Source organism: Lolium rigidum, chromosome 4 (assembly GCF_022539505.1).
Source record: "Lolium rigidum isolate FL_2022 chromosome 4, APGP_CSIRO_Lrig_0.1, whole genome shotgun sequence".
NCBI classification, from domain to species: Eukaryota; Viridiplantae; Streptophyta; class Magnoliopsida; order Poales; family Poaceae; genus Lolium; species Lolium rigidum.
In genome coordinates this window covers 148,330,797-148,357,351 of record NC_061511.1, presented here as the reverse complement: position 1 = coordinate 148,357,351, position 26,555 = coordinate 148,330,797, and the positions used below count along the sequence as shown (strand labels likewise).

General features: G+C 46.5%; 2 protein-coding genes across 3 annotated transcripts; one reads left to right on the top strand and one right to left on the bottom strand.

Moving 5' to 3' along the window:
- The first annotated feature begins 10,308 nt into the window (after positions 1–10,308).
- LOC124705940 (GDSL esterase/lipase At2g27360-like) lies at positions 10,309–18,052 on the top strand. Of its 2 annotated transcripts, XM_047237623.1 has the most exons (6): positions 10,309–10,650; positions 10,734–10,949; positions 12,208–12,356; positions 12,438–12,711; positions 12,791–13,032; positions 17,961–18,052. In XM_047237623.1, exons 1-5 carry the CDS (start codon positions 10,383–10,385, stop codon positions 13,015–13,017), a joined length of 1,134 nt encoding a protein of 377 aa, XP_047093579.1. In that variant the 5' UTR covers positions 10,309–10,382; the 3' UTR covers positions 13,018–13,032; positions 17,961–18,052. The 2 variants fall into 2 exon arrangements, with proteins under 2 accessions (XP_047093579.1, XP_047093578.1); XM_047237622.1 differs by lacking the exon at positions 17,961–18,052 and having other exon boundaries at positions 12,791–13,227.
- A 136-nt stretch (positions 18,053–18,188) lies between these two features.
- Positions 18,189–23,532, bottom strand: LOC124647606 (protein ROOT PRIMORDIUM DEFECTIVE 1-like). The gene is made up of 4 exons (XM_047187519.1): positions 21,171–23,532; positions 19,386–19,948; positions 18,840–19,305; positions 18,189–18,293 (listed from the first exon to the last, which is right to left on the bottom strand). Exon 1 carries the CDS (start codon positions 23,530–23,532, stop codon positions 22,399–22,401), a length of 1,134 nt encoding a protein of 377 aa, XP_047043475.1. The 3' UTR covers positions 18,189–18,293; positions 18,840–19,305; positions 19,386–19,948; positions 21,171–22,398.
- Positions 23,533–26,555: the final 3,023 nt, after the last annotated feature.

The window sequence follows — 26,555 nt, the reverse complement described above, 5'->3', positions numbered from 1 at the left end:
CCGGCGACGGCCATTGGCGATCGCATGGAAGTAAGCAGTGTTCGCATCCCCCTGGAGGAGCCAATTACGCGACTCCGTTGTCGCCAGAAAACCTTTCTGGCTACTCAGTAGTGAACTTGTGATCATACCACATGATAATTGTTTCAGATCACCAATACAATTACTAATAATGTCATGTTCCGTACCATCTGACTAGTCTAAAGAAGCCTTAGAGACTTATAGCTCCGGTGTCAGATATAGCTAACGCAAAGCATACACCTTGTCCAAACTAACCACATGAAATTTATGAAGCCATACCATGAAGGCTGTTGGTCCATTGTTGATAGGCAACAAATACTCAACTCCATCCAGACCAAACTTTTCATTCTTGATTCTATTTGCAACTCGGCCAGCTATGCAACCAAAGTAAGGTGCCATGCCCTTCTACAAATAAGAATGCAAGAGAAAACCTATTAACAACCACAGTAACCCTTTGAACAAGTTAAATGGGGATATAACATAACTAGGTACATTCTTGATACTTTAAAATTTCTGAGAAAATGATGCTTCAAAATTTCATATACATATCACTACGGGAAGGCAACAAGGTGCTGACAGCCTAATTCTGTGCCGACGGCTTCTTATCGGGGCCGTCGGCACAAGACCAGTTCCTGGCAGTCCCCCAGAAAGCCTGTCTGCAGCAATGGTGACATTGAAGAGGTTGCAGAAGCTAGAGGAATGTATCAATAGTATAAGGGTTTCTTATGTTCATGAATTTGAAGTATAAGAAATTAATGAGGATGCAATTATGGTTATAGAGATGAAATGCCACCATATTGCATTGGCTATGTTTACTCTCCCCAATGCAATGATAAAATGGTTACTTGCTTAATATTTCATGTGCTTCTTTTAGTTACTAAGGACTGAAGAATTGGTTTTATCTTCTACCAATTAACTTCTTGTATTACTCCCAACTTATCATTAAAGTAACTACATTGATTATAGTTCTTTTTATAGTTAACTTTGGTCAAATGGATTGTTGGTTTCTCACCATATAAAGTATGGAGTTTTACTCTAAGGTTTTCTTAGGTTCATTAATTTATGAAACATAGTTATGGTAGGATTCTATTTGTGATCACCAAGTGGTTCACAATTAAAGGTTGGGATGTAAGTCTAGGATTGATTACTAGTGATCTCCCCATGATTTCATGTGGTGAATTAATATGTACTAATCATATAAGTGTTAGTATTTGGATTATTCTCCTATTTCTCCAAAAGCATGGTCATGGATTAGGCATGATCCACTTGTTCTTAATATCACTACTTCAAGTTCTTAGGATTTATGATCATCACTCAATTTATAATGATCAAGGTTTGGATTTCTAAAGTATTCCTGATGGAATGGTCTTCACTTCTATGATCAAGTGTTGCCTTGATCAACTAGGTATAGTACTTCTAATTTACCTTCTTGTATGGAACTACTATGGTTGTTTCCATAATTTATATCCCAGGAGAATACCTGAGATATTTTATTAGGGTTCTACTTAATAGTGTTGATATTATCATCAGGTTATATGGATAGCTCTCTCCCTCAAATTCAAGTGGTGCCTCAACTAACTTGAGTGTAGCACCATAGCTTGAGTTCTCTTATAAATGAATGGTTATTCTAGGGTATATGATGAACTCCTAATATTTGTTTAAGTAGCTAGGCTAAAGATTCAATTGTCTAACTTAATTGAATTAGTTTCCTCCTTACTTTATCAATTCATGGATATCATCTTATTCCATGTGATATTAGGTTATCTCACCACTCCAAGGGAAATGGTTTACAACCTAATCCTTTAGTTCAAAGATTGTCCTTGAGTCTTAAATAGGTAAAGCTAAGAGTGGTATGAATGGTCTCACTCTTTTGGGAATGACTTGAATAACACTCTAGGGTTCCTCTTGAAGATGATGATTTGAGTACTTGGATGTATATCCAAGGTTTAGCTCAAGGTTTCTTATTGCTTCTCTAATAATTGTTATAAAACTCTCACCCCTCTAGGTTTGATGTACAATAATATGGAATAGAGAAGGATATATTCCTTAGTTGGATCTCCTTGTCTTGTTTCCAAGATTAAAGTAGAATGGGTATCATAGGGTTTATGGTAAGATCATGGATTAGCTTAAGGCATGGAGAATATGAGTGAAGAATAGTTTCTCCAATTATTGTTAATTGATTTGCAGTTGAATTGGTGTTCATATGTTATATCAAGGATTACCATATTATAAGATCAAGCAATTATGAATTGAGTAAAGTGTTGTTGTGTTGATTATTAGTTCCATTTTATCTAACCCCTTAGATCAAATCATATTTACCCAAAACAAGGTTTTAACAAAGTCACATTGAGGTTTATAGCGCTTGACTTGATGAGCTACTTCAATTCCACCAAGGTCAAGTGAAACTTCAGTTACTGTGAATGTTTTACTTTAAAGCGCGAAAATTCCCCAGATTTTCTATGCATGAATGCAATGCACACATCTGTTTCCTCTATTTTTGTAACCCCATTACCTGGGATATTACAAGAGCCTATAGTATGAACCCGGCAGAGTTAGTGGAACTGAAGAAGCAACTGGATGATATGCTATTCAAAGGTCTGATTCGACCAAGTGCGTCGCCTTGGAGATCACCAGTTTTGTTTGTGGACAAGAAGGATGGTGCCACTCGTTTATGTACGGATTACCGTAAGCTTAACGATGTCACTATCAAGAACAAGTATCCTCTGCCAAAGATACAAGATCTGTTTGACCAGCTGACCGATGCCAAAGTGTTCTCAAAGATTGATCTTAGGACTGGTTACTACCAACTGAAGATTCGTGCCACCGATATCCCCAAAACTGCCTTCACCACCAGATATGGATTGTATGAGTACAATGTCATGTCATTTGGATTGACCAATGCCCCCGCTTACTTCATGAACCTCATGAATAAGATCTTTATGAACTTCCTGGATAAGTTTGTCGTTGTCTTCATCGACGACATCCTTATCTACTCCAAATCCGAAGAAGAACATGAGCAACATTTGGAAGTGGTCCTAGATACCCTTCGGGAGCATCAGTTGTACGCCAAGTTTAGCAAGTGTGAGTTTTGGTTGAAGGAAGTAGGATTCCTGGGACATATCTTGTCTGCAGGAGGAATTGTCGTTGACCCCTCAAAGATCAAGACCGTTGAAGAATGGAAAGCCCCAACCACCCAGACTGAAGTTCGTGCATTTCTCGGATTGGCGGGATATTACCGCCGGTTCGTTGAAGGATTCTCGAGCATAGCAAGACCGATGACTCAATTATTGAAGAAGGACAAGAAGTTCGAATGGACTGACAAATGTGAAGAGAGTTTCCAACAGCTCAAGAGCAGACTGACCTCAGCCCCAATATTGATCATGCCGGACATCACCAAGCCATTTGACGTGTACTGTGACGCCTCCAAGATTGGTCTTAGATGTCTGTTAATGCAAGAAGGCAAAGTGATCTCATACCTGTCAAGGCAACTGAAGCAACATGAGCAGAATTACCCAACCCATGACTTAGAGCTAGCAGCCGTGGTGTTAGCACTGAAAGTGTGGCGTCATTACCTCATGGGTAATCGATGCGAGATCTATTCGGATCACAAGAGCTTGAAGTATATCTTCACCCAGAAGGAGCTGAATATGAGGCAGCGCAGATGGATAGAGTTAATCAAGGATTACAATATGAAAATTCACTATCACCCCAGCAAGGCCAATGTGGTAGTGGATGCTTTGAGTAGACTATCGTGTCAGTTGAACTCCATGATCGCAATCGAGCAACCCAGCCTGTTTCAAGAGTTTGAACAGTTTAGACTTGAACTCGTTAGCGAACGATTTGTAGCAAGCATTGAACTCCAACCTACCCTGATTAGTCAGATCAAGGAAGCCCAGAAGGGAAATGCGCATTAATGGGATCAAGAGCCAAATAGCTACAGGAAAGGCACCGGGATTCACTGAAGATGAAGAAGGAGTGCTATGGTACAACGGACGCCTTTGCGTGCCGTCAGATTCAGAGTTGAAGCAAGTGATTCTGAAAGAAGCCCATGACACCCTTTACTCCATTCATCCCGGAGGAACCAAGATGTACCAAGACTTGAAGGAACAATTTTGGTGGCATGGAATGAAGAGAGAAATCGAAAGCTACATCGCCAAGTGTGATATCTGTCAAAGAGTCAAGGCAGAGCATCAACGACCCGCAGGATTGCTGCAACCCCTGCAGATTCCCGAATGGAAGTGGGATTCCGTCGGAATGGACTTCATCACCGGACTACCCAAATCTAGTAAATGAAATGATTCTATTTGGGTAGTGGTCGACATATTGACCAAGGTAGCCCACTTCATCCCCGTCAAGACCACCTATCAAGGACCAAGACTTGCAGAGTTATATATCTCACGGATAGTCAGCCACGCACGGAACACCGAAGTCAATAGTGTCGATAGAGGATCTCAATTCACCTCAAGATTCTGCGTGAAAGTACATGAAGGACTCGGAACCCAGCTGAATTTCAGCACAGCCTATCACCCACAGACCGATGGACAGACTGAACGAGTCAATCAAATACTAGAAGATATGTTGAGAGCATGTGTGCTTGAGTATGGATCTAAGTGGGAAGATTGCTTGCCTTACGCAGAATTCTCGTACAACAACAGCTATCAAGCCAGTTTGCAAATGGCCCCCTTTGAAGCACTGTACGGAAGGAAGTGACGTACCCCTCTGAATTGGTCGGAAGTCGGAGAGAGCCAAGTGTTTGGACCAGATATTCTCCGAGAAGCTGAAGAGAAGGTTCACAAGATCCGCGAATACCTCAAGACAGCCCAATCAAGACAGAAGAGCTATGCCGACAAGAGACGCCGAGAGATGACCTTCGAGATCGGAGATTTCGTATATCTCAAAGTGTCCCCCCTTAAAGGAATGCAGAGATTCCAGCTTAGAGGAAAGCTTGCACCCCGATATGTTGGACCCTTCAAAGTCCTGAGTCGCCGAGGAGAAGTGTCTTATCAACTGGAATTACCGGAAGAAATGTCAGCGGTACACAATGTGTTTCACATCTCGTTACTCCGGAAGTGCTTAGAAGTACCAGAGAAGACCGAGGTTTTCAAGAACATCGATCATCGAGCTGTGGATATCAACTCAGATTTTACATACCGCGAAGTACCTATTCGCATCTTGGAAGAAGCTTTCAGAACCACCCGCACCAGGAGTATCAAGTTTCTGAAGATCCAATGGAGTAACCACACCAAAGAAGAAGCCACTTGGGAGAGAGAAGACTTCATGAAGACTGGGTACCCAGATCTCTTTAGTACCTAGTTTTCTTTAAGATCTCGGGACGAGATCTTTTGTAAGGGGGGAGGGTTTGTAACATCCCAAGTTTCAACAATAATAAACAAAGAGAAGGGAGTTTCAAATACTCAAAATTTACAACAAACAAAAACTTTTTATGCATATAGTTTTATGCATAGTGTGTATATTTCTTGTGTGCAATTGCCATGATGAGTGTTGGTGTGTTGATCACTTGCTCTTAAACCCTAACCCATGATCATAGCATCTCAATTTGAGAGAAATAAAAGAAATACAAAAATGGCCAAATACCCTCACATACACATAAGACCAATTATTCAAATCATCAACAAAGGCCACCATTGCTTGATCTATTGTTTGTAAAACACTTATATGTCATAAACAAACACAAATGCATCAAAGGAATCAGAATCAAAGAAAATAAAAATGCAAAAACCACTTACATATGATAATGGTCGAAATTGAGTTTTATAAAATGTTACTCACTTTACCCCTCTGGTTTGGAATAATCTTAAACTAAAAACCTCTACTTCCTTCCACCTCATCCAAGATCATGTCAAGATGAGCAACTTTGATGTTGACCACAAGTGTTGACTCTGCTTAGGTTGACCATGGTAAATAGGACAAAATGCTATATGAGAGTAAAGTGAAGATGACCACATTTTTGAAAACTTGCAAATCAACACCAAAATGAATACGACCACCACCATTCTATCACATTAATTATATAAATGAGTTGCACAAAAAATAATTTCAAAATTCAAATCAAATTCTCATGCGGCCATTTCGTCGAACAGTTGGCAGGCACAAATCTGAAATGAGCACACATGTCTTTACCCAACAGTTTTTAGACTAAACCTCTTTTGATTCTTGCTGATCATTGCTCTCCTACCTATCCTGCATCAAGCCTTGTACTTGCCCGTGTCGATTAAAGTGTGGAGAGGGGCAAACACCACTCATGCCGTGCATATGTCGGCCATCTTTGCCCTCTCTTCTTTGGCCTCTTCCTCTCACCCAAACCTTGTCCAGTACATGCTCCTGACCGTGGTGATCATAACGGTGCACGGCCCTAGCTCGCGCGAGCAAGGCATTGGCCAGGCGACGCGCGCCCAGCACCATGCCAGGGTATGCCAGGCACGCGGTGAGCGCGCTCTGGACGCGCCAGAGCATCATGCGTCCAGTCGCCTCTGTCCTCCCCCTGCATCCCTATGACTGCGACGAGCACCGCCACCCTCTCCTCTACCGCGTAGACATGCTCGAGCGCCTGCGGCCGCCTTGTCGCCGTCGTCCTCGTCGGAAAAGTACCGCGGGTACCGCAACACTCAATACAAACTTCTGAGCGATCCCATCGTCCTCTCGCGGCGCCAGCAGCACGCCAAGCACCACCATGCCATCGCCACTCGATTGCAGTACTCACCTTGCCCTTTCGCACGCCGGAGACGCCGCGCCATGATCGGCTCTTCTCAGCACCCGCGGCACCACCTCCAACCTATAAATAGAGGAGCCCCGAGCACACATCCTTCACACCATCTCACTCCCCTCTCTTCACTGGTTCTTCTCACACTGGTAGCTAGTCCAATTATAGTCGAGGTCGCCGGAATTGCAAGATCACCGCCGCCGGAGCCCGGAGAACATCGCCATTGACTGGAGCCTCCCCAAGCTCCGCCACCTGTACCAGGAGCTTCCTCACCCTCGCCAACGTCGCCTCGTACCTCGCCATCGACCGCCGGAGGCCTGGTACGCTCGCCGACCCCCTAGGCTCGCCGCCAGACCCTCGGCCTCTCGCCGGAGAAGACGGTGATCATGAGCCGTCGATCTGCGTTTTAATCCTACGTCCCACGTTAGCCCATACCGCTTCGGCGTTTAAACGTCGCTGACGGGTGGCCCCCACCTCGTCAGGCGGCCCACTCGCACCAGATGCTTGCTGGGCCGTGCTTCTCTGTTTTATTTCGTTTGGGCCCGTAGGCTTTTCCCGCGCGGCCCAAATTTTCAAAATTCGTTTAATTAGTTTCAGCTCAATTCAAATACTGGTGCCCACTTCAAATTTGAATAGTTTCAAATCTATAACTCCAAAATTTGCAAACTTTATATCTCTGGAAAGCCCAAGAAATTATCTAGCCAATGCCACTGGTCCCACCTCCAAATTCATAGTAGGATTAAAATGCTAAAAATGACAAGGCAGGGACTTTTACAAATTGAAACTTTATTTAAAATTCAACCATAACTGATTTTGAGTTGATTCCAACTCTCATAAATCACAATTGATGTACTCTAATTGATTATGCAATAATCTAGCCAAGTTGTTTGTATGATCATGGACTAGACCAAAATAATGGCTATGGAGCCATTTCTAGTGCATTTAAATCTTGTAATTCAAATTCTTTAAATAGTATGAGAGCTACTCTCTCATTTAAATCTTGATCCTAAGTAATTCAATAAGAGGTAATGACCTTAAGCTAATGAACCTCTTATTCCATTACTTAGTGATTTTAAATCATTACCATGTTATTCTTAAGTTGTATGAGGTGTAGCACCTCATTTAAATTATACTCCCTCATAATAGATATGAAATGTTGACCTTGGTCAACTTATATTTCATACCTTATTATTATTTGTGGAGATTAAATCTTAATAGGATTTAATGAGAGGAAATCATTTTCTCCAAGGAATTAAAATAGCAAATCAAATCAATAATTGTAATGAGAGGAAATTATTTTTCTCTTAAATAAGAACAAACCAAGTCATTCACCATGCCATGAATAATGTGATGCTAGAATAATTTTGTGTGCACCTTTGGTGTGTTTTAGTCTAGCATGTAAGTTTTGTTTGGTGATTGTGTACCTCGTATTCGTATATAGATGCTAGTAACGAGGAATACCAAGAGGAGGAAGGCTACTCCCAGGAGGAGGAGGAAAGCTTTGACCACTACCCTGCTCAAGGCAAGCTAACACTCTTGCAAAGCACCATGTGCAAGGCTCTATAAGAGCAAGGCACCATCACTCTTTACTTTATGTTTAATCAACCTATCCCATGTTTTTACCTTGCAATTATTTTGGTTATTGTCTTTCAAAGCTTATTTTTGATTCATGATTCACTTGGTCTAGAGTAGAATAAGAGCACTCAAGTTTAGCTTAGAGCAAATCAAAGCTAGATAGCACCCCTCATGATTAGTGGCTAGTGCTAACTAAATAAAATTGACTACTCTAGATGGGAACATGTGAAATGACTTTGAAAGGTTTTGAAGATGAAGGTAACATGAATGACTTGGTGAATTTTGGTGAAAACTGATGATTGGGTTTGAATGCGATACCTTTCCAATTACACAAGTACCCACACAATACCTGATTATGGGTAGGGCTTAACTAGAAATTTGTGTGTCTTAGTATGGGTTCCCTCTAACAAGCATCATAGGGGTTATGCCGAGGCTGCCTCCGTTACAAGTGAAATGATGTGAATATGAGGTGAATGTACGACCCAAGCCCTGTGCAGTTCCTGGTTGACAGTTGGTTTTCACCGGGAGGCCAAGCTCATGGGGAGAGGTGCCTATACTAGGGTATATAAGTGAAAGGTTAAGGTTGATGATCCGCGTACTCGAGTTACGATGATTCGAGGTTATCCTCGACGGATGTAATCAAAAGTTGTGGCACAAGAGTACAACCTCTGCAGAGTGTTAAACCTATTCGAATAGCCGTGTCCACGGTTACGGACGATTGGAAATGCCATACTGTTCCGTTGTCAGAACTTTCGTCTTAAAAAGGAATGGTGAATTGAAAGGTGATTTGACTTGAATCACAAGTGAATTGTGGGAATGACACTAATGTTCCCACTTGAGTTAGTTAGTTAAAATGAGGAGTCTTTACTAAATGTTTATGAACTAAACATGGCTTTACGCAAATAAACCTAGAGCTTAGCACCCTTTATTAAAGTTGTTAAGCATTTACATTAGTATTAGTTTGCGAGTACTTTAAAGTACTCATGGCTGTGTCCCTGGCTATTCAAATGCCAGACTATGAAGAGGAGCCACGATGATCGGGATGACGGACAACAGGACGTCTACGATAACTAGGATCATCTTCTAACGTCAAGCGTTGCTCGTGGAATAGATAGTCCACTACTACTACGCTTCCGCTACTTATTTGTGATGTTGAACAATCTATTTGTGTAATATTGGATCATGTGATCCATTGTTGTAAGACAAGTATGTGTTGTAATAAATGATGACTCTATGCTATTTACTATTATGTCTCGCAAAAACAATCTTCCTGAAATTACGATGTATGATATAATAGGCATCTGGATTTAAAAATCCGGGTGTTGACATGAAGCAATAATAATCCAGCTAGAAGGACAAGTGAAAGTATATATGCAAGTCATCTTGTGTAGTAGCACTATCTGTAATAAGAAGGCTAGCAGAACAGATTGAAGAGCACGACATCTGAAGCTAACAAAAAGTAGATCCATCAAACTTTACTAATTAAAATATACAGTGCTCTGATCTATCAGAACAATCAGGTATACATCATACGCACCAACTATAATATATTCTTCAACGGTACTACATGGATTTGCCACAAAAAGAATAAAAACCTAAATGAGAGGATGGGCTACATGGAGCCCGTTTTAATTATGGAAAAGTGTACAAGTACATATAAATCTATATCATGTATTATGACCCTTGAAAGAATTATGTTTTCACCCGTGACCTACACAAAAAAGAAATATACGAAGACAAAAAAAAAAGGATTCTCAAAGGACTACTTAGGGCCGCATTTTTGTAATTTTTATGTAGGCCAAAATACTACTTACAAAAAATTTACGTGTAGAAATCATCTTCGTGAACAGACGTGTAATTAATTCTCAAAGGACTGCTTCGAACCGATCTACAAGCACGTGAAGAGACGGAAAACGATCCAAAAATAATCGTGAGCCACGAGCTCCACGAAGCTGATGCCACCAGCTGACCAGCCACTTGGGACCTGATTCTGATGGCATGACACCACTGCGAATAACCTATTACTCACTCCGATACACGCGGCTGCTGGAAGTCTGGAGCTCTCAATATGGAGCAACTATCTCATGTCCTGGTGGCTCTTCTCCTCGCCCTAGTCGCCGCAGAGGCAGCCGCCGTGCCCGGCGCCGACTTGGACGGCCTGCTGTCCCACTACGACCGCGTCTTCAGCTTCGGCGACTCGCTCACCGACACCGGGAACGCGGCCATCCTCCCGGCCACCGCCGGTGGGCCTTTCTCCCGGGCGCCGTACGGGGAGACCTACTTTCACCACCCCAGCGGCCGGGCCTCCGACGGCCGGCTCATCATTGACTTCATCGGTAACCCCTCTTTACTGCTAGCATTTGACAGCAAATTTTGGGTTGAGATATGATGCGTTGACCTTGAATCTCCTCCTGGTCAGTGGAATCGCTGGGGTTGCCGCAGCCAACCCCCTACCTCGCCGGCGAGACCGCGGAGGACTTCCGACATGGCGCGAACTTCGCGGTGGGCGGTGCGACGGCGCTTGACCCGGCCTTCTTGAAAAGCAAGGGGGTAATGACGTTTGTGCCGGTCTCTCTTAGCAACGAGACGAGCTGGTTCAACAATGTCTTCGACCTTCTTGCCTCCTCAGCCTACGGTGAAGTTCATCATACCACTTCCCGTCTTTTACTTCTAATTTCTAACTAGAAGCGTCAGTCAACTTGCTGTTCTTCGTCCAATCGTCCGGGAAAAAAATAAGTCAACTTGGTGTTGTTATCACGTGCGGTCACACTGGGATCGGCTTCATTTCATCGGGGTAGCTGAGCGAGTTTCTAGCCAGTACTTCAGTAAAAACTAACTCAGAGTTTTTACCATCTCCAGTAAAATGTTTGTTCGTGGTATTAAGTAGTACTACCAAGTAAAATATACTTTTCGTTTAAAAATCTATGTCGTACTCACTAGCATCCCTATCTTAAACAGTAAACGCATAGAGAAACCAGTATGTCTTAATTAGTACACAATTAGGCGACAGCTCTGACAAAGAAAATTATGTTTGATGTAAGCTACAAAGGGCCTCTTTGACATGAAATACTTTCATAGGGAATCTGAAGGTTTGGAATTTATAGAAATTTTCTTATGTGTATTGTTTGATTTGTAGAGCTGAATTATATAGCAAAAGTCTCCGAAAAAACGCAGCAGAATCTGGGTTCCACGGAACCTAGTTTATTGTGCAAGCCTAAAATCCGTATATTCGAATAAATTTTTGTATATAGAGAATGCACATATGTAAGTGTGTGCCATTTTTATATCCAAATTCAAAAGTAGTAGCTAAGGCAAAAATAACAAGTTTAAGATGAGCAGTATGAAGGAAACTCATCCCTCCCGAAATTTCTATAACTTAGAGGTCAGGGCAACTACGTAACTGCCGGAGTAAGTTTAATAGGATTCGGCTGAACACAGGTTGCATTGAAATTTCGTTGAATACATAAAGATGAGAGCACCATTCAAACTAGGGATCGAGGGAGTAACAAATATTGCTGCAAATAAAACTAGTTGACCCGTTCATTTCTAGTCACAAATATTTACACAGATCACATGGAAGTGATACGACATTATTGTGTTGAAAAGTGTACTGAACTGATATACAAATCTATTACATTTCTCTAATTCTTGGCATTCTTTTCATTAATCTCGGCACCAAAAATCTAATTGATAAATGGACAAGCTCTGCACTAGCTCCTCCTCCCCAACTATTGTCCACACTCGCTGTCCCTGCCTGCTGCATAATGTCGGTGGTACCGCCACCACTACCACCGTTCTGCCTCTGTCCGACCTCTCTAAAAAAAATACCAAAGGGCACATGAGTAAAATTTGAATCCGCCCGCTAGTAATAATCATATAATTTACTACTACAGGACAGAGCAATATCATGGCGAGCTCCGTCTTCTACTTCGGAGAGATCGGGGTCAATGACTATATCTTCGCACTATTCAGCAACCGCACCGCCGAACTGGCAGTGAGCTTGGTGCCGGACATCGTCGCCGTCACCCGTTCAGCACTGAACGTAACTGATCTCCATCAACACCAACTTTTTTACCAACCAATTAGTTGCAGATCGCTTACTTGTCTCGCTCGACATACGCAGGCCGTGATTGGTGCTGGAGCAAGTTCAATGGTGGTGACAGGGATGCTCCCGCTGGGTTGCGAGCCAGAGCTGCTCGCCCTGTTCCCCGGCGATGCAGACGACTACGACCGGGAATCCGGCTGCATCACGCTGTTCAACGAGCTCGCCGAGCTTCATAACCGCGCCCTCAACAGGATGCTCCGCAAGGTCCGGCGCGCCCACCCCGGCACGACCATCCTCTACGCCGACATTTACCGCCCCATCGCCAACCTGGTCGACTCGCCCGGCAAATACGGTGACTGCACACACCATGATATCGTCTTCAGTTCATACCCGTGGGCGTTTCACTGATTTTGTTTGCTTGGGATGTGCAGGTTTTGGCAACACGCCATTGGCCGCGTTCTGTGGCGGTGGCGCCGGCCCATACCACTTCGACATGGCGGCGTTCTGCGGCACACCGGACTCGACGGAGAGCTCCGACCCGTCAGAGTTCCTCTCGTGGGATGGCATCCACTTCACCGAGGCTGCCAATAGGTTCATCGCCCATGCTATGCTAAGAGGACTGTATAATGCCTCCAAGCTAACGACAGCGCTTCTCTGACCTGAACATGTCTGCGTTCTACTAACCAAGTCCCAATATCTCTCGGACATAAGTGTCTGTGATTGATTATTCTTGTGCGATTTACATGGCTCTTTGAGATTGATTGCAATTTCGCCATGCAACTTGTTATATTTGTGTTGAATTTGTGTACATGGCTATAATTAGACAGAGGTTACTATGAGGTTTAGACAGCGTCGGTCCTGACATTTCAGAGCCCGGGCAAAATCAAAACCCAGTCTATGTGAGATGAGGACTATGCGACAACTGGAAAAAAACGCTTCGGCCCGTCGCCCGGGCGGAGTGATGTGTTTCCCCGGATTTTTTTTTTATAGAAGGGGAGCAAAACAAATTACAAGATCAGCACCAAGGTACTGAGAACCCACGCACACACCACCTCCCTCTAGGCCTACTCTCTCGCTATATCTAGCCTCCCTCCTCTCCTGGCTCTCTCCCACTGGTAGAAATCATCCCTAATCTGAGCGACCGATTGGTCTACCGTCCTCTGCTCCCTGTCGTTTCCGAAAGCCCTAGCGTTTCGCTGCTTCCAGATCGTCCACGCCGTGCTGATGACCATTGAGTCAAAGCGCTTCCTGTCGAACCTCCTCACTCGCTTGCGGGCCTCCGTCCACCATCTTTGCGAGTTCCCCGTGAATCCCGGGTCGGCCATCCTTAGACTCGCGCTATGCGAGCACCTTGCACCATATCTCTCTCGCATAGGGGCAGAGGACTAACGTGTGGTCCACATTGTCCTCCTCCTCGCAGTGCACGTGTAGCATGCGTTCGGATGCTCTTGCAACCCATGTCTCGCCCTCCTATCAGATGTCCACAAGCGGTACCTCAAATCCAACCATGCAAAGATCTTGCATTTCATGGGTGAAGAAGAGCTCCAAACCGGTCTGCACATACTCCACCTCACATTGCCTTGGCAAAGCATCTGGTACGTGCACTTTGCCGAGTACACTCCAGACTCCGCACCTTTCCAAAGTATGCGGTCTGGTGCGGAGGCGTCTCTCTCGACATTCTCCACCGCCTCCCATATGGTTAAGCATTGCCTCCATAGCACCTCCGTCATCTCTCCTGGTATATCATCTATCCAAGAGTCCCCCGCAAGGCCTCGGCCCACCGGTCGGGTGTTCTTCCGCCCGGTGGTAACGAGCGGCAAAGACCTCCGGCGCCGGCTCCTCCACGAGATATCCATCAATCCATCTCGTCCCTCCGAAGTAGGTCAACCGTCCGTCCCCTACAACAAAACGCGCGAGACTCGAAACGCTCCCACTACAAGCCGATCCCTCAATCCGGGTAGGCCTTGCCAAGGCCTCGCCGAGTCCGTGCGTCCGAGCCACATCCATCTCAATCTCAAGGCGAGGCCTTGCAAACTCAAGTCTTTCACCCCCAAGCCGCCGAACTCCTTGGGTTTGCATACACTCTTCCATGCCACTAGGCACTGGCCCCCCTGCACCTCATCCTTGCCGGCCCAAAAGAAAGCTCTCATCCATCTATTTATGTCCTCCAGGAGCCAGGTTGGCGCCTCGGCCACCACCATTTGGTGCACCGCTCTAGCTGTAACAACTGAATTGATCAGCACTAGTCTCCCCTCTCTCCTGATGAGCCCTCTTTGCCAAGCAGGTACACATTTGATAACTTGGTCCAACAGCGGCTGCCACTCCGCCTTCGAAAGGGGCCTGAGCGCCAGCTGAAGCCCCAGGTACCGGATTGGGAATCTCGCCAACTGACATCCCAGAATCCGTGTAGTCCTCTCCTCCTCAACCTGTGTTCCTCTAATCAGAGTGGCCGTCGTCTTTCTAAAGTTAACCCTCAGGCCCGAGGCCTCACCGAACAGGGTGAGCATATGGCTCACAGCCCACAGCTCTCTGTACTCCGGTTTGATAAAAATAACAACATCATCAGCGTAGACCGAAATCCTCTGTAGGGGTGAGATGGAAGCTAGGTCTCCGAATAGACCCTCTCTTGCCGCCTTGGTGACTCAGGCGGAAAGAGTCTCCATGGCCGCCACAAAGAGCATGGGTGACGTGGGGTCCCCTTGTCTCAAACCGCGACCATGGTAAATGCGGTCACCTGGAACCCCATTCACCATAACTTTCGTGTTTGCTGTGTACAGCGATAAAGCTATCCATTTTAGGAACCTCTCTCCAAACCCCATTCTCCTTAAAACCTCAAAAAGAAAGCTCCAAGATATGGAATCAAAGGCACGGGCTATGTCAAGCTTTATCAGCACTCCGGTCTTTCTCCTTATGTTAATCTTCCTAGCCACTTGCCTCACAAGAACAAAATTGTCAAGCAAGCTGCGGTGCTTGATGAACGCGGACTGATTCATGCTAACGATCTCTCCCAGCCTCGGCCGTAGCCTATTGGCAATGATCTTCGAAAAGAGCTTGGCAAAGCTATGCACCAGGCTTATAGGACGAAAGTCCTTGATCTCCTCTGCCTCCGGCTTCTTAGGAATCAAGGTGATCAAAGCGCGATTCAGCCGAGCGAAGCCTCTACCATCACCCACACCTGGCTTCATGAGCCCGGCCAGAATGTCAGGCTTAATGATGGGCCATGCTCGCTGATAGAAGGCCCCAGTGAACCCATCCGGTCCTGGCGCCCTATCGCCTGGCATCTCGCGGATAGTGTTCCACACCTCCTCCTCCGTGAACATGGAGTCCAAGTCACTCAAGTCCGCAACCGGGATGTCTAAGGCCTCCATGTTAAGAGTGTGCTCCCTGTTTTGAATGTTCCCAATGAGCCTGGCGTACGCCTCGGTAAACACCTCATTCTTCCTCTCCTGGGTTGTTACTATCTCCTCGCCTACTCTCACCGAGGCGATGTAGTTCTTGGTTCTTCTCCCGTTAGCCACCGCATGGAACAGTTTGGTGTTTGCGTCACCCTCTCGTAACCATCTGATTCTCGACCGTTGTCTCGCGATTGTGCGTTCCAGGGACGACAACCCCAACACCACTAGCTTTAACGTCCTTCTCAACCATGCCTCCGCATGCGTGAGCGTTCTCGACTCCTGAGCAACATCAAATCTAAGGATCAGGGTATTAGCCATAGCGATCTTTAGCTTGATGTTCCCCACTTTCTTCTCTCCCCAAGCCTAGAAGAACTCCGCCGCGTTACGAAACAAGGCGTCCAAACGTCTGAAGGGGTCCACAATGCCGGGGTCGCATACCCAGGCCTCTCTCAAGGCGGCCTCAAAGCCCTCCAGGTTTAGCCAGAAGGCTTCAAACTTGAACCTACGCTTAGGCCTAAAAGCCGCAATCGGCGAAAGATGAATAGGTGCATGATCGGACACCGAAGAGGATAAAGCTCGTAAGATGGCATCGGGATGCATGAGGTCCCAATCCACGGAGGCAATCGCTGCGTCGATGCGAGTGAGCGTAGGCACATCTCTCTCGGCTGCTCCGGGTGAACCTCCTCCCGTGGAGGTAAAGGTCCTTGATCTCATGCTCCCGGACGAAGCTCCTAAACCTCGCCATCATGTTCCTATCAAGACGATCATTATTTTTCTCCTCCGCGTACATGATCATGTTGAAATCCCCAAGGAGCGGCCAAGGCCCCGGACAAAGACTTCGCCTCTCGGTAAGCTCTCGAAGGAAAGACAACTTGTCCTCGTTCGTTTGTGGCCCGTAGACGGTGGTGATCCACCATCTGTTATTGTCTCTAGGGATAACTTCCCCGGTGACCGCATAGTCATCATAGCTAACACGCTCAATGTCCACGGTGGCCTTGTTCCAGGCAAGGAGGATTCCTCCTCCCGTCTCTACGGCAGGCAAGTAAACATAACCATCAAACGATTGCCCAAGGCATTGCATAACAAGGAAATCATCGACTACATCAAGCCTCGTCTCCTGGAGGCACACCACACTCACTCTAAGGCTAGCTATAAACTCACGCACCGCATCTCTTTTAGCTGGGTCGTTCAGACCTCGAACGTTCCAGCACAGCAACTCAAAGGTACAATCCATGGAAAAAACTGTAGACTCCGGACTCCACCAACCCCCAAAGGCTCAGTGCGCCGACACTGCCCTCACGCAGTGTGCCTCCCTGTGAAAGCTCGTGGGGAGCCCCTTGCCAAAGATGGCCGCAAGGACTCGAATGTGCGCGTCCTGGATCGGTGAGTCAAAGAACTCCTTGAAGCGTCTTAAGTCATCCTCCTTGACCGGGAGGTTCTCCGGGCAGAAACCCAAGGCCTTGAGCAAGGAGCTCTCCGCTGCTGACGCCATCTTGACCTGCGTGCCCGCTAAGACCGCAGCTGACCTACGAGTCACCCTCTTTGGTGTGAAGGGCTCCGCATCCGCCCTAAGGCCCGTAGTCCTCTCAAACTCGCTCAACAAAGGTGGTGCTAACGACTTCAGAATGGAAGAGCAGAAACTCTTGACTCTTGCTAGCTCTGAGCACTCCAGCTGATGCTCCTCTTCCCCAGGATCCTGCTCAACCTCGTCTGCCAGCTCAATGGCCTCAGCATGGACCGGCGAAGAACCAGGCCTGTGGCCCAGAGCCCCCTCCAGCTGACGACCCGGCTCCCTAGGAATCATCTGCATGAGGCTGTTGGGACCAGTCCACTCTGTGCTGCCCCGGCTGACCTCCCCCTTGTATGTAGACTCCACCTGCTGTGCTGGGCACACCACCTCCTGCTGCCACAGAGGATCCGGGCCTGGTGACATGGCCCTCCCCTGTTGCTCCACGCCAGACACTGAAACACAGAAGTATTTCTCACCAATCCCTGTGCCAAGCTCCCCGTCCCCACCTGCCACTCCATTCATCGGATCCGCTGCCACAGGCCGCGGCCTGGACCCCACCGACTCAGGGCTGGCCTCAGACAGCGTCGGAGACCAGGACCCCGCAGCCTCCTCAGATCCTGTCGGAGACGGCGTGCTCCTCGTTCCCCAGATCTGGATCAAATGATCCAAGGTGTTGCTTGAGTTGTGGCCTGTAAGGTTCCACTAAGTATGTTGTGTCAAGCTGATAGAAGTGGCTTTGTTAGTTCCAGTAAGTATGTTGTGCCAAGCGGATAGGAGTGGCTTTGTTAGCTGGTAGTATAGCTTCCATATCAAGTCTTGGAGTGGTGGCCTCAAGAAGAGAATACATTGCTCGAACGGAAACATCGCCAGGGTATCCTGAAAGGTGTGAAACAATTTGGCAGTGGAAACAAATATGTTAGTGACCTTCTTCACCATCTTTGCTGTCATACTGAAAGGTGATTGATGGGCACTAGCCATCTTTACGATCGACAGCATCCCACACAACTTTGTCAAACCCCTTTAATCCAACTGCAATTTAAAAATTCAGCAAAAGGAGTACACATGATGTTTCGCAGTTAAGTCACATGAACACAACGAACTATAATGTAATGACTTGAAGGTAGAACACAAATCTTGGTCTTTTCCTGAAACATCAAATACCATACAATCGGTTCTTCTAGGCTTACATAATAGTACTGGGATGTTTTTTTTTTCGGTTGTTGTGGCCGAATGTTGTACTTGACAATGTAAACGTTGTGGTTGCTAGCGAGTCCGCTGAGCCTGCTTAATGGAATCATGTGTTCCAGTCTTCCAGGTCAAAAAGAAAAGTATTGGGATATTAAAAGTACATATATTGTAATCTGTTGAAAATTTCTGGCTACTCGGTAGTGAACTTGTGATCATACCGCATGATAATTGTTTCAGATCACCAATAAAATTACTAATAATGTCATGTTCCGTACCAACTGACTAGTTTAAAGAAGCCTTAGAGACTTATAGCTCCGGTGTCAGATATAGCTAAAGCAAATCATACACCTTGTCCAAACTAACCACATGAAATTTATGAAGCCATACCATGAAGGCTGTTCGGTCCATTGTTGATGGGCAACGGATAATCAAATCCATCCAGACCAAACTTCCCATTCTTGATTCTATTTGCAACTCGGCCAGCTATGCAACCAAAGTAAGGTGCCATGCCCTTCTACAAATAAGAATGCAAGAGAAAGCCTATTAACAACCACAGTAACCCTTCGAACAAGTTAAATGGGGATATAACATAACTAGGTACATTCTTGATACTTCAATTTTTTTGAGAAAATGATGCTTCAAAATTTCATATACATATCACTACGGGAAAGCAACAAGGACCCATTCCTGGCAGTAAAGGCCGTCGACAGCGATGGGGACATTGGAGAGGTAGCAGAAGTTAGAGGAATGCATCAATGGGCTGGAGACCAGGAGTGAGAAGGTCTTCAGGAGGCTGCTGTAGTCTAGAGTTTCACTTCTGAACATCCACACTCCCTTCTAACTTCGCAGTAGTCTTGACTCAGTGCATGCAGTCGACATTTTAGAAGAGGAAAACGGGAACAAGTACCAAGAGAAGAGTGTAGCAGGGAATACCTGAGATAAAAGTAGCAGAAATGTGTAGGATAAACATGAACATACTATATATATATAGTTTAAGTTGAGCAGACTTCTCAGTATTTGCTTCTTGTACAGAATTGACTCCCTTCATGTTGAATTAACCTTGAGCCACCAAGAGATCTGTTGTTATAGACTGGTGATCTTAGCACGTAATAGGGTCACACACAGACATTAAACTTCAGTTGCAGTAGCTTGGCCACAGTCCGAATTCAGAAGCTGAATTGTAGACAATGAACTTGTAGAGCAAGTGACTGACAATGAAAACTGGCTAATTGTACAAAACTACAGGTTTCACTTCTCCAGGAATTGCTGCATTTTGTCCGTAGGCCCCCTGATGATCTCCTTAAAGAACCAGAGATGTAATGATTCACTTCCTGTTGAGATCCATCAGTTCAGAACTGGTAATAACAATGACAAACTCATTCATTAGGCTCTGTAAATCGGGTACAGTTAAGACCATCTCCAGAGAAACCTCGTGATCTATGACACTTCATACAAGAGTCAAGGTCCTTCTTACATAATAGTATAATACTGTAAACCTGTTTGGTGACAACTTGCCATGTTAAATTAATTACAAATTTGAGATGAAGCAATAATAATCAAGCTAGAAGGACAACCAAAATTATATGCAAGATCATCTTGTGTAGTAGCACTGTCTGTAATAAGAAGGCTAGCAGAACAGACTGAAGAGCACAAAATCTGAAGCTAAAAAAAATAGATCCACCCAACTTTATACTTATTTAAATATACAGTGCATTATCAGAGTAGTCAAGTAAATATCATATGCACCAACTATGATATATTCTTCAACAGTACATGGATTTGCCACAAAAATAATAAAAACCTAAATAAGAAGGATGCGCTACATCCTACCTGGAGCCCGTCTTAAAAGAAAAGCAAAATCTTTATATTTTGACTTCAAAAAGGTATGAAAAAAGTATACACGTACATATAAATGTATATCATGTATTTATGAAGTTTGCAAGAATTATGTTTTCTCTTGTGACCTACACAAAAAAATATATACGAAGACAAAAAATGGATTTTCAAAGGACTACTTAGAGCAATATTTTTGTGTAGACAAAAATACTACGTATGTTTTAACAAAATATTATAAGTCTGTAGAAATCAACTTCGTGTATACGTACACAAATTTCAGATTTTGTTTGAAACATGAAAATAGCATGTTTCGATTTTTTTAAAAAGGGCTCCATGTAACCCAGGCTCCATGTCACTGCACTCCGAAAAGAGGCCCTCCAACTACATACAGTACACAATGCTACGAACATACACCATACAATAGAAATCAGGTTCCATCTCAAAAAATGTACAGGTGGCTAACACTTGATCAGAAATTTCAGTATAACCCGAAAAACCATGAAGCAGATGTCAAAAGCCCAAATAAACATGAAGCGGATTATCATATTAGTAACACTTCAATGCTTTCCATACGTACATCTATACAAATATTCTGCAACAATCCTAATCTGGTGAATAATCTAAAAGTAATGCTAGGCCTGGGTTAGCATATGGAAAACAACTGATGTTCCTCATTAGGGCTGTAACTAAACACACAAGAACAGCAAAGCAAATCCATGCAACTAAGAGAGAATAGCATCACTCGTATATAACTTATTTTAATTGACATAATACAAGTTTCCGAACTGTTTCGTCGGGATTAAAAATATATTACCAGTCAACAAAAGTGCTACTAAACTTTAATCTTGACCTGCTAACAAGCCTAGCTCAGAGAGATGCTACCTGATAGTGATTTGTGAGTACACTAACTCTAGCATATTATGCCAACTGACCAAGGCATACAGGGAGCATATCGTCCCTATAAAACTTCCATCTTTATTACCATGCGGAAATGAACTGCACCATTAATGTATTTACCATCTAGGTTGGGCCAAAGCACCTGTTGAACAGGTTCTCATAGAGGAATATTCATGATCCACATATTGTTGCTCCAGTGCCCCAGCTTGTCGGATACAACAAACAAATTATCAAACCCCTAGCTCCTGCAAATCATCATTACTCTCTTTGGCATCGGCACTTGATGACATACTGACATTAGAATTGGCATTCCCAAGCCCATGGCAACAAAGGAGCATGATCTCAACAAGATTTCTTCGTGCCTCTGAAACATTATTCGGCTCAACAAGCTTGCAACAAGATGTATTTCCAGTCAATTAAGTGCTACTGAACTTAATCTTGACCTGCCAACAATCCTAGCTCAGAGAGATGCTACCTGAGACTGTAAGTTGTGAGTACACTTCAGCTCTAGCATATTATGCCATTTGACAAAAGCATACAGTGAGCATATCATCCCTGGAAAAGCTCCAACCTCAATTAACATTTGGATAAAAGAACTGCACCATCAATGTATTTGCCATCCAGGTTTTGCCAAGCAAGTTTAAACAGGTTGTGGTAAATATCCATGAATTCCAGCTTCTTGGATACATCAAACCTCTAGTTCCTGCAAATCATCATTACTCTCTTTGGCATTGGCACTTGAAGACATGTTGGCATTAGAATTGGCATTCCCAAGCCCATGGCAACAAAGGAGCATGAGCTCAACAAGCTTTCTTTGTGCCTCTGTAACATTATTCGCTCAACAAGCTTTCTTTGTGCCTCTGTAACATTATTCGGCTCAACAAGCTTGCAACCAGGAAGATATATCACCAGTCAATTAAGTGCTACTAAACTTAAGCTTCACCTTCCAACAAGCCTAGCTCGGAGAGATGCTACCTGAGACTGTAAGTTGTGAGTACATTTTGGCTCTAGCATATTATGCCAATTGACCATGGAATACAGTGAGCATATGATCCCTGGAGAAACTCCCATCTTCATCACCATGTGGATAAATGAACTGCACCATCAATGTATTTGCCATCCAGGTTTGGGCAAGCAAGTTTAAACAGGTTATGGTAGATATCCATGAATTCCACTAGAACCTAGTTGCTCTAGCTTTCTCGAATACATCAGACTATAAAACCTCTAGTTCCTGCAAATCATCATGAAAGTTCTCTTGGGCATTGGCACTTGAAGCAGACATGTTGGCATTAGAATTGGCATTCCCAAGCCCACGGCGACGCAGGAGCATGAGCTCAACAAGCTTTCTCCGCGCCTCCGAAACATCATTCGGCTCAACAAGCTTGCCGCGGTCATACGCTTCCCGCAGGAACACGGTGTGCCGTTTCCCCTTTGCCGAGAGGTAAAATATCCCCGGGTGATCCAAGAACACGTCCCTGACATTCACGTCGATGCCGAAGCACTTGCGGAACTGGCTGAACTTCTCGACCTCCACCATCTTCTCGACGGTGAGGCTGAGGAACTCGTGCGCGATCCCCACCGCCCTCTTCTCCATCTTCCTCCTGGCCATCTTAGACACCTTCCGCTTGGCGCCGACAGGCTTGTGGTCGGTTGGTTCATATGGACCGGCGTATGGCAGCAGCTGGAAGTCGTTGATCTTCTTCCGGTGCTCCTTGGTGAGCCTGAACCCTGGCGGGAACTGCAGCCTGAAGGCGTGCTTGTCCGGCCGGGAGCTGTCGTCCGCCGCCGGGGAGAAATTCGAGGGGTCCGCGACGAGGTGCAGAAGGTGGGCTGTGGGCTCGGCGGGGTTGGGGCCGAGGCGGAAGAGGTGGGGGTGCCGCGCGAGCACGGAGTCCTCGAAGTCGTCCGGGAGGGCGAGCTCGCGCCAGACGCGGAAGACGGCGCGGAGAGGGACGGAGCGGGAGGGGCACATGGCGAGGAGGCGGTGCAGCGTCCGCGCGGCGGTGGACGGGGTGGAGGCGACGGCGAGGAGGGAAGCGGCGGGCGGGGTGAGCGAGAGGGAGAGCGGGAGCGGCGGGCGGAGGTCGAAGACGCGCGGGAAGAGGCGGAGGAAGTGGAGCGGCCCGCGGCGGTGGAGGCGGAGCGGGAGGCGGCCGGCCAGGTCCGGGAGCGCGAGCGGCTCCGGCGAGGCCCGGAGCGCGTCGAGGAGAGGGGTCGCCGCTATGAGCGGGAGGCTGGAGGATACTAGCTTCTCGAAGGTGTGGTCGAGGTGCCGCGCCGCCACGTGCTGCGCCGCGGTGGTCTTGCCGCGCGCGTGCAGCAGCCGCGCCGGCAGCGGCGGCGTCATCGGCGTCGGCCTTGGCGGCGCTGGCGGGCGGCGCGGCGTGAAGGCGAGCGAAATGCTGGGCCTAATGGGCTGCAATTGGATGCGGTCGAGTGGTCGACCTTAGGGTTTTCGTCGCCAAGCCCAACAAAACGAGGCACAACAAAAAAGAAATGTCGAAAATAATAATAATAATTTTGAACTGTGGTGGAGAATAGGGATGGCGACGCGTCCGAACCAAGGTCCTGTTCATGGCGGAACCACCTCGGGTTCCGCCCATGGCGCGCCACGCGTCGACGCACACCCCACCGCCATCAAGGTCTCCCAAGGCCACGCGTGCGTACGCCACCGCTCCGCCGCTCAGATAGGCTTAGCTTCAAAGCCAAGCTTGTTATCGTTCTCCCCACTCCCTCATCGCCGCGACCTTCCCTGGAGGCGCCTGACGCTGGTGTCGATCGGTGGTGATGGAGGAAAGGTTCCGGAGGGTTGCGGCGAGGTTCAAGGCCTGGCGCGACAAGGCGTCGGGCGGGGGACGGGAGCAGGCGGCTGCGGTCCCCCCCCCCTCCCCCCAATGAGCTCGGAGCCACATCCATGTCGATCCGTGCGGTCCTCGATCTACGACGGATTCGGGAGATTGCGACTTCGCTCTCTGCATCGGCTCGTTTGGGCCGATCCCGATCGAAATCGCGCCGCACAGGAGCCTCTTCGTCTCCGGGCGGTCCTCGAGCTCGTCAGGATGCTCCACCGAAGAGGGGCCATCAACCTCTACCATGGCCCCTGCGGTGGTGAAGCCTGGTCCGAAGAAGAAGTCCCTGAGCAAAATCATCTGCGACAAGCTCAAGGGCAAAGGGGAGGCGCCGTCAGTAATTCCGCGCATCGCCATGAGGGCCTCCCGCCAGCCAATTCGGCGGGCTGGGACGCGAGGCCGTCCCATGCGTCCTCTCTTCCCTCTTTCCATGGCAAGTGTGGAAGCAAATCGCCAAATGCCATGTGGGACCGATCAGCGAAGCGGATGTAGGTTCGTGCAGGGATCGTACGGCGGCAACCTCGCTGCTGGTTTTCAGCTACCAAGCCTTGCTGATGGAGAAGACTATGCAAGTGTTGGTGGCAGAGAAGGAGGAATGAGGTTCCGGCCTCGATGACAAGTTTTTGGACTTTTTGCTAGCAATGTAGTGTCTGGGCATCTAGCCGTTGACAGGGTACCAAGGGTAGAAGCGAGATAACACTTTTGGAACACTTTTTGCTCGTAGGTGGATGAGGTGGAAAGCTTCTACAAGCAGCTATTGCATATTCCATGGAATCCTACCAAATCATCAGGGTAGAGACGTCCTTGTACAAATAGGGGTGAACCTAGGGTTCGCGTCTCCCCCTTCAGGCAGCCGCCACCACTTCCTCCTGATCGTCTAGGCTTGTGTGTGCTTGGAGTTGAGGATTCTGATCGAGAGGAGGTTTTGATCCTAGCTGATCGAGGGAGAGGTCTTGGTCGTGGCAATAGTGGTAGAGGAGATCGACGACAAAAACAAAATCAGCAGTTCCAACCAGAATTCAACCAGATGCAAGTGTTTCCTTATCCTCCACAAGCTCCTTATGGGTTCATATCTGGTGTTATGCCTCCACCATGGTTTGGAGGTCCTTTCCCTCCCTATCCCCAGCAGCCATTTGGTATGCAGCCAAACCAATGGGTAAATCCCCAGCAGAATGGTGGGCAGGGGCAACAGGCAGCTAGAGACTATGGTGGTAGGAACAAGAATCAACAGGGGAGGTTTCAGCAGAAGAAAAAAGGGCCTGCTCAGATAGAGGCTACTGGATCTACTTCCTTGAACTATGCAGATACTATCTGTGAGGGTTGTGGGGAACCAGGTCACTTGAAGGTTGCTTGCTCAAAGAGTGCATGTTGCTTTATCTGCAAGGCCAGTAACCATTCTATGGATGATTGTCCAGTTCTCAAAAGGCCTCATCAGATTGCAAGGTATATAGGGAGCTCTGCAACTGGCCTAGGTTTCTACCATATTGAGGCACCTGAGGTTAGTGTCAATCCTATCAGCTCAACAAGGAATTGTGGTGTGGTGACCATTGAATATGGGGAAATCAGTAGAGAAGATCTGGCTAGGGAGTTTTCCAACATATACAAGACAAACTGGCCATGGCAAATTAGAGAGCTTGGTGATTGGTCATATCTAGTGAAATTTCCACCACATATCCATGTGGAACAAGTGATTGGCTATCCCAGGTTTGGACTAGCAAAGGAGGGAGTTACAGTTTCAGTTACCAAGTGGTTTGATGATCCAGAACATGTGGAGACCTTGGCTGAGACTTGGATCCAAGTGAGGGGACTGCTGATACGTCTCAAACGTATCTATAATTTCTTATGTTCCACGCTAGTTTTATGACAATACCTACATGTTTTATTCATACTTTATATCATTTTGATGCATTTTTCGGTACTAACCTATTAACAAGATGCTGAAGCGCCAGTTCCTGTTTTCTGCTGTTTTTGGTTTCAGAAATCCTACACAGGAAATATTCTTGGAATTGAACGAAACAAAAGCCAAACCTTCTATTTTACCGAGACGGACCCAGAGAGCCAGAGAAGTACCGGAGGGAGGCCAAGGGGGCCCCACACCACCTGGCGGCTGATACGTCTCCGACGTATCGATAATTTCTTATGTTCCATGCTACATTATTGATGATATCTACATGTTTTATACACATTATATGTCATATTTATGTGTTTTCCGGAACTAACCTATTGACGAGATGCCGAAGGGCCAGTTCCTGTTTTCTGCTGTTTTTGGTTCCAGAAATCCTAGTAAGGAAATATTCTCGAAATCGGACGAAATCAACGCCCAGCATCCTATTTTTCCACGAAGCTTCCAGAACACCCGAGAGCCGCCAGAGGAGGGCCCTGTGGGCCCCAGACGACAGGGTGGCGCGGCCCAGGCCTTGGTCGCGCCCCCCTAGCGTGTCACCGCCTCGTCGCCCCTCCGACTCCGCCTCTTCGCCTATAAAAAGGTCCCTGACCTAAAACCTCGAGACGGAAAAAAGCC

Bases quoted from the DNA above. Each gene is read 5' to 3' on its own strand.
- LOC124705940 (XM_047237623.1), top strand. From the start codon at position 10,383: ATGGAGCAACTATCTCATGTCCTGGTGGCTCTTCTCCTCGCCCTAGTC. The intron at 10,651-10,733 runs GTAACCCCTCTT...CCTCCTGGTCAG, and splicing joins GCTCATCATTGACTTCATCG to TGGAATCGCTGGGGTTGCCG. The intron at 12,712-12,790 runs GTGACTGCACAC...TGGGATGTGCAG, and splicing joins CGACTCGCCCGGCAAATACG to GTTTTGGCAACACGCCATTG.
- LOC124647606 (XM_047187519.1), bottom strand. From the start codon at position 23,532: ATGACGCCGCCGCTGCCGGCGCGGCTGCTGCACGCGCGCGGCAAGACC.